We start from the raw sequence: 13,472 nt of genomic DNA, 5'->3' as shown, positions 1-13,472 counted from the left end.
GACCGGCGCCGGCCGAGAGCCCGGAATGGCCCCGCGGCCCGGCGTGTGACGGCCCGCGCCCCAGCGAGCCCGCCCGCCGGCCATGTCGGCTGCCAAGGAGAACCCGTGCCGGAAATTCCAGGCCAACATCTTCAACAAGAGCAAGTGTCAGAACTGCTTCAAGCCGCGCGAGTCGCATCTGCTCAACGACGAGGACCTGAGCCAGGTGAGCGCCGCGGACTGGGCGGGGTCGGGGTCGGGGAACCCGGGGCCGGGGGACCGAGGGCAGGGGCCTGTGGTCGGAGGATTGAGGGCGGGGGACCGGGGCCGGGAGATCGAGGGTGGGGACCCCGCGCCCCCCGCAGCCAGCTTGGGCCAGACCCCCGCCGGGCCCGCCGGAGGCGTCCCTGCCCCGACGCCCGCCGGAACCCGACCTGCCCCGGGACGAGCCTGACGGTGCCTTGTCCTGAGGCGGGTGGGGGCGGGCCTACTGTTGAAAATCCGATGTAACCGGGAAGATGTGCTTGAGTCTGGGACCAGGGATGGCGGTGTGGGCGGTGGGAAGTGCATGGATAGAGGCGGACAAAGGGAAAATCCTCAAGTATGCCGAAAAATAACATCCTCTCCTGTTCCCATCGCTGCTATGTGATTCATGCGTTTTGGGTGCCTCAAAAATGCCTGGGTTTTCTTAGGAGGGACAAAGTGCTTGGGGATGGCCTGCTGCTTCGGGGGGCCCTCAGAATCTGTCTTGGGGCCACGATTGGACTTGTCCATCCAGAGTGACTGGGGACAGTATGGTTGTGGTCCTGACAGGCCTGGCCTGCCCTGATTCTAAGTCATCATAGCTGTCAGTGGCGATGAGGGGTGAAGCCTCCTGCTGTCTGAGGAGGAGGGTGTTACACTTGAACTTAAACTGGAGGACCTTTTGTAGATGGGAGAGTTGGGGGCGCCTTTCCCAGCCCACCTTCCCCACCCTCCATTTACTGGCAGAAAAGTGGAGACCTGTGGGTCCTCACTTTGCCAGGCATCTGTCGAATGAGGGCTTTGAACTAGCTCAGTGGCTCCCAAATCTGCACCATCCTCGACCTTTAAAAACAGAGTCCCTGGGGGCTGCAAACCTGGAGACTTGATTCAGGAGATGGAGGGCATTGTACTTTTAAAGCTCACCAGGGGATTTGGCTATGGCCTCACGGGCATTTGGGACCTGCTGCACTGGCTTTTGAAATCTCAGCCTTCCAGGATTCAAGAACACTTGGATGGCCTGGGACATGCAGAGCTGGATTCTTGAGATATGTTGTTGATATCTCCCCTGTTTCTCCGCAGTCTCAGTTCTCTTCAGCGCATCCTCATCCCGCACTAGCTCAGTAGGCGGGGAAGCTTCCTTCACATTCCAGGCCAGTGTGACCTAGTTGTAGCCATTCCTGCAGAAGAACCCTTAGACTGAAGACAGCTCTGAAGTGTGCCCAGCCTGGTTGTTTTAATGCTGCTTAAGTGCACACAGGGTGGATTTCTTTACACAGCTGACCGAGTAGGATGGCAGGGCAGAGATTAAAGCCCAGGATGTAGGGCCTTCTTCTGATGTCAGGTTTCCAACTCTCTTCACCTAAAACCAAAAAGCTTAACCAAACACTCAGAGCTGTGATGTCATAGGTTGTGTGAACACGAAGGGCCTTCGAGAAAGGTCAGCTTGGGAAGGGTAGAATTTAGTTTCCTAGTCAGGTGCTCTCGAGTTTCAGGGGCAGATTTTTGTTTTTGTTTTAATTGTTGTAATTAAATGAAGTTTACATTTCAGGTTAGTCTCCTGTACAGAACTTTGTTTTTTTTTAAACATACATTGTTATGAGACCCCAACCGCTCACCCCATTCTGCGACAGCACGCTCCTCCCCTCCGTCAGGGGCAGATTCTAAGGGAGACCTTGGATGCTGTTTCTTAGGAAGCCTCTTGTGTAGTGATGAGGGCCCTGAGCTAAAAGTCATGAGGTTTTGCTTCTAGTCTTGGCTGTCATTTTCAGCCGTTGCCCTTGAACAAGTCATTTTGCCTCTGTATGTTTTATTTCCTTATCTATAAATTGGGAATAGTGCTCCCTGGCCACCCTTGCAAGCTGTCGTGAAAAGCAAGGAATGATATTAGACTTTTGTCTCTTATAATTTAAAAACAAGAAACCACCTACAGAATAGTCAACTTTGACTTAGGAAGTTTCTGGGCTTGGCACAGGATGTTCCAGGAGAGCTTTCTAAGTTTCCTAGTTATTCCAAACAACTGCCAAATTTGGTAAATTAGGTATTTAAACCTCATAGGGGCCGTTTTCTGATTCTTAAGAATATTAGAGTGGAACCTGCATATCTAAGTTGAGTCGATTAAAAAAAAAATTTTTTTTTTAAAAACTGTTGATTATTGAGTGGAATGGGGAGGGGGTGGATCTAAAATACTTTACTTTTTCACTGTATCCAAAGTTGAATTGTGGGTTTCGGAAATAGGCCTGAGACCTTCAGGTCACAACTGGAACGGCAGTTTTTGAAATAATGAGTGGGGTTATTTGTGCTGGGAGAGATTAGCCAGCCTTCTACCTCCTGGGATCTTTCAGGAAGAAACTGCTTTTGAAAAAAGAGGAGGGAACCTCAGTGCTGTTGCCAACAGCCTTCGCTGCTGCTCTCTGCATCCGGCCCTCCCCCAGTCCCTTACTCCCATCCTTATAGGCTCAGGCTCAGTTAGAAAACCTCAGCCAATCTGTTCCCACCAGTCTCCCCCAAGCCCCTGCTTCCTCCTGCCCCTCACCGCCCTGAGCTTATTTTAGACCATCCAGGCTGGAAGCTATATCAGAAATCATTGAGGCCACCCACTCTTAGTGGGCGAGGACACTGAGGCCAGGGAGGCCGTGAGCAACAGCAGCAGCAACTGGCTTTGGCTATTGGGATGCCATCTTCCCAGGAGCAGACGTTTCACATGCCTCCCAGCCTCCTTCTGATTTGAACTTTATTTCCTCAGCTGTGAATTTCGTTTGTTTGTTTTCCCCTAAAATTGTTCAGGGGAAACCTCTTCCATCAGACCTGGAAGAGACACAGAGAGCAGCTAATTTAACTGCTTCTTTTTACTGATGAGAAGACTGAACCCCAGAGAAGGGAAGTGACTTGCCCAGGGCAGGGACAGAACCAGGGTCTTTCAGTGGCCATTCTTTCCCCTACTTCTATTCAGGGTCTGTAAGGGGCATCCATGAGTGCATGATGAGGACAGTGATGTCAGGGGTGGTTGTGTTGTATAAGTGTTCCAGAGGTAGGTTTAGGTGTCCCACTAGGGACCTTGAGACGCTAGTTTGGAATGGAGTAGTCCCTTGCCACCTCCTCGCCCCTGGAATTCAGAGTGGCCCAGGATAAGTCACAAGTGATAGTCTTGTATTATTTGTCACCCACCCTCCAGTCCAGGCCCTGTCCACAGGGTGGCGTGTGTCCTTCCAGCTCTTCTGTGCATTACTCTGCATAAATATGGACTCAAATATGCAGTTAAACCTTTTTCAACCTAAATGGTTGTATGTATTTGCTTTGCAGCAACATTTTTTTTTCTGTTTAACAATACGTCATAGAGATCTTTTCATGTTATTACGTGTAAATACCAAAGTCTTTTTATGTATTATACCATTAGGATTGTAGCATCATCTGACTGTTCCCTTACTGATGGACATCTGGGTGACTTCCGGGTTTTGCTGTTAGAAACAGTGAATGCCTCAGTGAACATCTTTATAAATGCTTTTGGGTGTGTGTATGCGCGCACACATGCAAGTTTTTCTCTGGGGCAGATACCCAAAAATAGAATGGCTGTGTTGACATCAAGTGCATTAAATTTTTTTACAGATACTACCAAATTGTCTTCCAAAAAAGGCTGTGTCATACCATTGCCTCGACTGGATATTTTCAAATGATTTAATTCTTTAATAATCTCCCTCATTACCAGTGAGGTCAAGCTTCTTTTTATAATGTTTGAGTATTTTTTGTTTCTTCTGTGGATTGCCTGTTCATATTGTTTGCCTGTTTTTCTGTTGGGTCAGTTTTTTTCTCTCTTGATTTATAGGAGCTTTCTGTGTATACTCTAGGCCAGGGGTTGGCAAACTTTTTCTGTGAAGAACCAGATAGTAAACATTTTAGGCTTTGTGGGCTATAGTCTCTGTGGCAACTACTAAGCTCCGCTGTTATATCGTGAAAGTAGCTGTATAATACCTGTGTCTATGTGTCAATAAAACTTTATTTATAAAAACAGGTGGACAGCAGAATTTGGCCCATGAGCCATTGTTTGCCCTCCCTACTCTAGGTCGTAAACTGATGTCTATTATATATGGCAGTTATTTTCTCTTAGGGAGTCCTTGTATGATGCAAAAGGTTAATGACTTCGCTGGTAACTGAAAGGTTGGCGATTGGAGTCCACCCAGAGGCACCTCGGAAGAAAGACTTGGTGACCTACTTCCAAAAATCAGCCACTGAAAATCCTATGGAGGGGCACAGTTCTCCTCTGATGCACATGGGCTGCTATGAGTCAGAATCAACTCAACGGTAATGGGTTTGATGTTTGGTTTTGTGGTGATTTTTTTTCTTCGTTTGATAGTTTTAAATGTGAATGTGGTTGAATCTGTGTTTTCGTTTATAATTTGATGTTTTAGTATCCTGCATACGAGAGTCCTCTTTCCAAGATTTTAAAATAGTCTCTAATGTTTTCTTAATTCTTTTATAGATATTTTTATGATTACATTTTTAATCTACCAGATTTGTTTCTTAGGAAAATAATTCTAGCTAAGGCAGAAGTTCTAATAGAGGCTCTTGAAGTAGGCTAGGTAAATTACAATAAAGGTCCTCTCCAGATCAGTGGTGGTAAGGGTAGCGGGAGCCCTCAGAAACTAGGGACAGGATAGTGACAGTTGATCAGCAGTGGGGTTGAGGGTAACTCCCATGTTACTAGCTTGGAGACCTGAGTGGATAGAGGTACCTCAGAGACTGAGAATAACAGATTTGGGGGGTGATATGGTAAGTTTTGACCTTGTGGAGGTGCCCATTTAATTCTTAGGTGGAGTTACCCCTCAGACAGTAGGGAGTCATGGGTTAGAGCTGAGGCGCAGGGTAGGGGCAGGGGTAGGACTTTTTTTTTAATTGTGGTAAAATTCACATAACATAAAATTCACCATTTTAACCATTTTATAGTGTACAATTCAGTGACATTTAGCACATTCACAGTGTTGTGCAACCATCACTTCTGTCTAGTTCTAGAACTTTTTATTACCCCAAAAGGAAACCCTGTACCCATTAAGCAGTCACTCTCCGTTCCCTACCACCTCCAATCCCTGGCGTAGAGTGAAACGAGAGAAGAGAATGGAGGAACCAGTGGTAGGCAGCAGAAGAGGGGGAGCTACTGAGAAAGGTTGGGAAAGTGAATTGGAAGCAGATGGTGGTGAGTGGGAGAACCAGGTCTGGAACCCAGGGTTCTCAGCTTTCAAACCCTCTTCCCAGCCTCTGTGTGGGTTTCCAGGGTTCCCAACATAAAGTCTGGCTCTCCTGCTGATTTTTGTGACTTTCAGCATCACTTTTTTTGTGGGAAGAACTGCATTAGAGCTTAAGTTCTAGTCGTTTCTACCCGTATTTTGTTGTGTGACCTTGGCTGTATTGTTTTCCCTCCTCAGGCCTCAGTCTTCCTATCTGGAACCTAAGGGGGTTAGTCTTGATCTCTTCCCATGCTAGTCTTCCTTTTTGTCTAATTCTTTCCCCCATTGTGCCCAGGGCTGCTGAGGCCTTGGAGGTGGGAACCCTAGATGTAGATGGCTGCCTGGACTGGGTCTGTGAGTCGTTTCATCCTTGTCTCTTTGTCCCTCTGACATTCTTAGACTTTCCAGTTCTTTGACTTAATACTTACCTCAGAAGCAGCGTATCCTTCTGGGAGGATGTGTGACTTATGTGGGGATTGGTAGGTAGTTTGGTGGGAAGTGTGTCACATCCCAGACTGCCCTCTGATCCTTTTGTCACCTGGAGTGAATGTCTGATAGTTTCTAGATTCTAGACCAGGGGATGACAAATTTTTTCTTATAGGGATAGATATTAAATATTTTAGGCTTTGTAGGCTAACAGACAAATTCGAGGAGTTTATGTAGGTATTTTTATAACCACTTTAAAAATGTAAAAACCATTCTTGGTTCTCAGGCAGCAGGGTAGATTTGGCCTGCAGGCATGGTTTGCAACCCTTGAGCTAGACCAGATCTGTCTGCTAGAACTCTCATGGAGGCCACGTATGTAATTTAACATTTTGTTGTTGTCATATTAAAAAGTAAGAACAGGTGAAATTAATAAATTTTATTTAATTTATAGATTTTATATAGTATGTCCAAATTATCATCCCAGCAGGAGCCCTGGTGGCACATCAGTTAAGCCCTCAGTTGCTAACTGAATGGTTGGTAGTTCAAACCCACCGAGCTGCTCTGTGGGAGAAAAGACCTGGCAGTCTGCTCCCGTAAAGATACAGCCAGGAAAACTCTATAGGGTAGTTCTCCTCTGCCCCATGGGGTGTCTGTGAGTTCAAATAGACTCGACAGCACCCAACATCAGTAACAGCGTGTGAAGAAGTTATTATTGTGTGTACTCTAAACTTATGACACGTTTCTGTTTAGCTAGCCGCTTTCCAAGTGCTCTGTAGCCCCACATGGCCAGCGACTGCGCATTGAACCTCTCTGGAGAAGTATCGAGTGTGATGGCTGTGCTGCCAGTCCTGCCACCAGGGCACGTGGTGTTATCTGTGCAGACAGCTTCCAGGATTCCTGGAGTGCTGGGTCTCTCATTACCCAAAACTTTCCTGTTTGTTCCCCTACCCCCCAGCCCTTGGTCTTTTTGCCAACTTCTGGGGGTTCCTTCTTTGACTACGACATTTTCTCTGGCGACGGTGCTCTTCTCCTTTGGGTGTATTTGGAAACTCCAGAGCTGGGACCCCATTCCTTGCTAGGCAGAGTTGGGGGCAGTGGGAGAAGGATGCTGGCCAGGCTTAGCAGGCCTGCCCCATGGGGAGTGAGGAGGATGCTGAGGACAGGATGGCATTTTCCTCTCCAGGCCCATTACTTGAGAGCTTGGACTTTGTGTCTTGGTTCTTAACATAGCTCCTTGTATGTGTTGAGTGTTTTGCAGTTGTATCCTAGCTGCCTTTTCCCCTGTGTTCTAACCTCTTACTTGGTCTTTCTCTCAGAGCTTTTCCCCCTGCCACACAGAGGGACTGCAGACAAAGATCTATGTTCTATTCTTGGCACAAATGTGCAGGGTGACTTCAGGGAGGTAACTATAGCTCTATATGCCTCAGTTTCCCACCAGTAGAGTGGGTGTCCATGTTTTGCTACAGGGAGTGGCAGGCTAATGAAATAGATGCAGGCCTCGCAAAGCCTGTCCGTTATGGAATCCCCTTCCTCGCAGTGCTTGTTCTGGGACGTATGGTGACAGCCCTTCTGGGGGATAGTCTTTGTCTGGGATGTCCCATGAGTACTGGGGCCCTCATGCTGGCCATAGGAAATAAAGACATCTGACTTGGAGTTTATCCAGGTTGTTTCCAGGCTGCCATTTTTCTTGACAGCAAGGAAAGAGCTTGTAGGGAGAAAGGCTGAGAGGGTAGTGCCATCCTAGAGCCCAGTGCTACGGAGGAGGGGCACAGAGGGGTGCGAAAAGCACTAGTGCTAATTTGGAAGTCTTTAACCTAAGAAAACAGGATCTCCTTTTACCTTGGGAAACTCAATACCCAAGTGCCTTTTTCATCTGAAATGACACAGTTGGACCAGCTTGGTGGTTTTCAAGCTTTCATTAAATCATGGAGCCTTTTACCAAAGGAATCTCACGTAGAAATGTGACGCTTACAACAGAAGGAGTGACACAACTGTGGGCCAGCTCGGTATTCCAGTACCCTCCACCTCCTACCCAGGGCCTGCGGATCCTCTCTGAGGATACTCTGCCTTAGAAGGTGTGGTCACCCCACTTTTTAGCAGTGGGGGTTCTGTGAAATCCTTGCGGCGGCTGCACAGCTGTGTTGGGCAGGACCCCAGAACTCCCCACCCTGCTGGTGCCTGCTTGATCGCTTCCTTTGGGAGGTGAGAGCCCAGTGGGTTGATTAACTGGCATTTCGTCTCTGGAGACTGGAAGTGGAATCTTCCAAACCACGCGTTGGTTTTCTCAGTCAGGGTCATCCTAGTTCACATGAAACCACAGCTCACTTTTGCCTGGAGCCTGTAACCCTTCCAGCCCCTTCCTCCCTTTGCTCTCAGCTGGGCCACAACTCTGCGCGGCACTGAGGGCCACCCTGGTCTTGGGGACAGCTTGTGGTGGGAGTCTGTGCAGTGGCCTGTGCACCCTGCTGACTCTAGTGCTTGATAAATCGCCTTCCATCTTTGGCAGTCAGGTGAGGCAAGCGGGGCTGCTGGCAGCGGCTCCACTTGTTGGAAGAGGAGGATGTTGAGTTTCAGAGATTGGGCGTCCTGCCCACGTTTCCTGCCCACATTACCTGGCTGCTTAGTGATGGAGCTCAATATGGATGTTCAAAGAGAGACTCCTATACCTGGCTTTGACTTGACTTACAAACTTGTTACTCTTTCTCTTTTGCTTGGGGCAGGTTGGTGGTAGGGAGGCTGGGGTATTGCTGGGAGGAGCTCAAGAGGCTGTGCCATCCTCCTACCTGTTGAGCAGGAGAGGAATTGTCCTCATTAGTGGATGGAGCAGCTGAGCCCCAGAGAGGTTCAGAGTAGCCTCAGTCACAAGAAGGCCAGCGAGGGCTTTCTCAAAGACCTCTGTTAACAAGTGGTAACCTTTGCTCAGGAAGCGGGCCTGGCCTTGACTTGGGCTCCCAGTGCTGGGTGTGAGACAGTGTAGGGCATTTTGTAGGTCACAGTGCATGTTCTAAAATCACCTAAGCCCCCAGGCATCCGCATCCCCAAGATGGGCTGTGAGCTGTGGTGGTGACCACACCTTTGACATAGCCCTGAACTGGAAGCTCTTTTTTTTTCCCGTGAAAGAGAAATTCAGAATCAGGAAAGAGCTGTGTCCTTGATCCCTGTAGGTTCTAAAGCTGGCTTAACAGGCAGACCAACCAGGACCCACAGCATCTTTCACACCCGGCTTCCTACCTCAGTATGGTCCTGGCCCAAAGCTAAAGTGGCCAGGAAGTAGGGGAACATCACTGGGAGGCCCAGCTGAGCCAGAGACAGTCGACATCTCCAGTGTCTCCCAGTGCCATCCCTGGAGCCTTCTCTATGCAGGGACTGGGAGAAGGGCTCGGGGTAGGGAACCTCAGGGCTGAGCAGAGTCGGGCGGGCCTTGAGCTTCCACCTGGTGATGTGCTCTGGCCCAGAATCTGACCAGCTCCTACTTTTCATTCAAATGTGGTCAAGTGATGGGGTGCAGTGGGTAAGACATGGGCTTTCAGCTCAGATTCGGGTTCAGATCCTGGTTACGTTTTCAAAGCTGATTAAGCAAGTTACTTGGAGTGTAAGTATCTGTTATCCTCATCTGAAAGATGAGAATCATAATCATACCTATATCTTTGGTTACCTGTGAGGACAGTAGAAGATGCTGGTAGAACATATCAAATACTGAGTTTGCAAGTGCTTGGGTGCGTGGTGGGTGCTCAGGACATGGGCCTCATTTTCAGGCACTGCCAATGAAGTGGGGAACACACAGATATAATATGTACCTAGCCCGTCTACTCTCCCGTGCACACATCTTTTTTGAATGTCTACCATGGGCAGGTGCCAGACGAGATGGTGCAGGTATAGAGCAGAGCATAGTAAATGCTCCCACCCTCATGGAGCCCAGTAGATGATGGGATGTTTGAACTGGAAAGCACCTCAGAGATCCTGGCCTCCAAACTTACTTTACAGATGAGGAAACAAACCAGAGTGGGGAAGAGGCTTCATCCATGATTTCATAGAGAGCTGGATGTCCGACCGATGATTCTGAGTCCCCAGCCTACCCCTACAGAACAACCCAGTGGTTTGCTCACCCCTGCCCTGCTTTGTATCACCCAGCAACTCCCTGAGAAGTAGCCCTTGGAGAATTGAAAGGGACATTGTCAGTTTGGTTGTGTAGGTTTGATTTTCAAAACGTGTATTATAGATAAAAAGATTAAACTGATTTTAAGAATTCTCATTGGTGTTAGTTGCCATCAGATCGGCTCCCAGCTCCTGGTGACCCCAGGCACAACGGAATGAAATGCTCCCCATCCTGTGCTATCCCCTTGATTGGTCATGGATGGGACCATTGTGATCCATAGGGTTTTCATTGGCTGATTTTTGGAAATAGTTCACCAGGCCTTTCTTTCTAGTCTGTCTTAGTCTGGAAGCTCAGCTGAAACCTATTTAGCATCATAGCAACATTCCATCCTCCATTGACAGACAGGTGGTGACTCTGCACGAGGTACACTGACTGGGAATTGAGGCTGGGTTTCCCGCATGGAAGGTGAGGAGTCTAACACTGAACCACCACTGCCCCCTTTAAGAATTCTTAGTGGGTGGGAGGATGAAGGGGTTAGCACGATCAGTTTAGAGTTTAACATTATAGGGCACAGGTTGCTCCAATGAGCAGTGACCACCTCTGAGTCCTTGCATCAAGCCCTGGGGAGTGTCCCGTGTAGGTCTCGTGAGTGACAGAGGTAGATCTTGACATCCTGAATCACTTCCCAGGGGAGTATCTGAGTTGCCTTTGGCATGCTGGGAGAGGATGAAGGGAAGCCTTTCTTGTCCTGCTGGTACCTCTTGGGGCAATCCCTTACCTAGGGCTGGTTGAAGCAGCCCAAGGGCTGTAGAGGGCAGCCCAGAGCCAAAGGGAGGGCCTAGCCCGAAAACACGGTGACGAGAGGTCTGACTCTTCGGTCCCCAGCGCTAATCATCCGCCTTGGCTGGCAGGTGGGCCCTGTGGCGTCGCTGCCCCCTGGACAGCCTTTATCAGGACGTGCTTTTCAAGGGGTGTGCCTTCCCACTCAGGGACCTTGGTTGGAAGCAAGTGGCCATGTTGCCTCTTCAGCACCTGTGGGCCAGATCTTCCTCCAGTGAGAGCTGCATGAGCAGGTACACCTTCTGTGGCTCCTGGTTCACAAGGCTCCCTTCCTGCCTGGCATCCCTGTGAGCTCAGCCTGATGGAGGCCAGCTCGCCGGCAGGCGGCGGCATTCTGTGGCGCTGAGGTTTTCATAGGCTTAAATCACAGGAGCAGTTGACACACTCTGGAATTATTTATTGAGGTGGTGGTGGTATTAATAGCTAACAGCACTTCCTATGTACTAAGCCACTGTTCTTAGCACTTTGCGTATATTATTTATATTCACAGCAGCCTTATGAGGTAGATAGTTAAGAAAATTGAGATAGAGAAAGGTAACGAAACTTGCCCGAGGGCAGTGCAGTAAGTGGCAGAGCGGAGATCTAAACCCAGACAATCTGACCCAAGCCCTCACTTTCCAGTCCTATATAACCATTTCCCACTCTGGCAAAAGGGAGCGTCGGTGGCCTTTTGGGCATTAGATCTCTGGCTGCGTGTGGCCTTGTTGGCCACTGGTGCCTAGGAGCTGGGCTGTCCGACCAGAGGGGTATGTGTGTCAGGAAGGACGAGGCTGGAGGATGTGACTTGAGCTGAACTTGCTTGGAGTTCCTGATTCTTCTCCTTCCCATCACACTCTTGTCCTACCTGTTTCTTAGTGGGAAGGACTGTGTTTTGAGGGGCAAGATGTGTATCTTTCCTGCAAAGCTGTTGCCCGCAAAGTTGTCCCTATGCATTCTTCAGCATTGCTCCCTTGGCTACAATGTCATCATGCTCCAAAAATCCAGCAGCCATGGGCTCATTGTCAAGACCAAACAGGGAAGAAGCTTTTTAAAATGTCACGTTCCCCTCGTCCTCCAGCTGCTGTAGCACAGGGAGGAGCCCTGAGCATGGGCTGGGCTTGCTGGGCATGTGTGTGGGCAGAGGGTAGGGGGAAGCAGGAATTCCAAGTGGGAGGGAGGATTGCCAACAGGCCGCAGTTGCCCCAGTTACTCTCCTGTGCCACTGGATGTAGTGAGTTGTTTTTTTTTTTTTTTTGTAATTCAGGTGAAATTCACATAACATAAAATTAACCATTTTAAAGTGTACAATTCAGTGGCATTTAGTATATTTATGATATTGTGCAACCACCCCTCTCTCTAGTTCCAAAACATTTTCTTCACTCCAAAATAAAGTCCTCTACCCATTAAGCATTCATTCCCCATTCCCTACAACACCCAGCCACTGACAACCACTAATAAACTTTTGATCTCTATGCATTTACCTGTTCTAGATATTTCACGTAAGTGAGATCATACAGTAGTTGTCCTTTTGTGTCTGGCTTACTTCGCTCAGCATGTTTTCAGGATTCATCCATGTGGTTGCGTGTATCAGAATTTCATTTGTCCTTATGGCTGAATAATATTCTGTTGTATAGATGTACCACATTTTGTTTATTCCTTTCATCTGTTGATAGACATTTGAGCTGTTTCTACCTTTTGTCTGTTGTGAGCAGTGCTATAGTGAACATTAGTTTGCTTGCATCTGTTTGAGTCTTTGCTTTTTAGCTTCTTGGATATATACCCAGCAGTGGGATTGCTGAGTCCTACTTGTGTTTTGAATCAGCACATCAAGCCCAATGTTGGCACTGCAGACTGTTGGGGTGGAGACAGCAGAGGTGATGCTGGATAGGTGGAGGACCACTGCACAACTCTGACCCCAGCTGGGTGCTCTACCTTCGGAGGAGTATGGGATGGAGACCTGGCGTCCCCTGGGGGATCCTCAGGGGCTGCAACCACTGGGTGCAGCTGTGAGGTGGTGGCAGGTGGGCCTGTACCTGCTGTGTAGAGTGGCCTCCTTCCTGCTTGTCCAACCTGTAGATCAGCCATCCTGCCAAGAAGGGGCTAAGTGGGGGCTTAAATATTATATATGTCGGGGAGGGAGCCAGAGGCCAAATGATTTAGGGAGACCCTCATGCCCTCCAGAGGGGTGAAGTACACAGGGCCCCACTGGGAAAGGGCCACGTCGTCTAATTCTGGGCCTCCAGGGGCACTTGGGCAGCTAGAGGAAGAGACCTTGTCTGTCTTGCTCACCACTGTGTTACCAGGTTTCAAACTTTATTTCTTTAGCAGCAGAACAGCCCGCCGTTTATTTTCTTGCATGAAAAGTAACATAGAACTTACATATATGATACATAAAACTTGTTGAATACAGGGAGGAGGCATGGCCCCACCTATGAGACCAACAACTCTGCCTTCTGGGGGCTTCACAGTTTGAAAACTACTTATTTATTGTAACCCTTGCATTAATATTTTTAGTATAATGGAATATTTGATATATACAAAAGAATGTAAGTAGCACCTATGCATAATATAAATCATCATAATAAAATGAACACTCATGACCTACCACCTAAACTAGGAAATAAAACATTGTCAGTCCCATGGAAATGCCCTCTGTGTCCCTTTCTGATGGCGCCCCCTTCCACAGAGGCAAC

General features: G+C 48.4%; 1 protein-coding gene across 4 annotated transcripts in view; it reads left to right on the top strand.

Moving 5' to 3' along the window:
- Positions 1–25: 25 nt before the first annotated feature.
- MPRIP (myosin phosphatase Rho interacting protein) overlaps positions 26–13,472 on the top strand; it is a 201,253-nt gene continuing 187,806 nt past the window's right edge. For all 4 annotated transcript variants that reach the window (XM_023735558.1, XM_023735557.1, XM_004381019.2 and 1 more), the window contains exon 1: positions 26–205. In XM_023735558.1, the coding sequence (XP_023591326.1) occupies positions 83–205 (123 nt within the window). In that variant the 5' untranslated portion in view covers positions 26–82. The remainder of the gene's footprint in view (positions 206–13,472) is intronic.

This window comes from Trichechus manatus, unplaced genomic scaffold, assembly GCF_000243295.1.
Source record: "Trichechus manatus latirostris isolate Lorelei unplaced genomic scaffold, TriManLat1.0 scaffold00080, whole genome shotgun sequence".
Taxonomy (NCBI): domain Eukaryota; kingdom Metazoa; phylum Chordata; class Mammalia; order Sirenia; family Trichechidae; genus Trichechus; species Trichechus manatus.
Note: the sequence above shows the minus strand (reverse complement) of the source record. Positions and strands in the feature narration are given on the sequence as shown.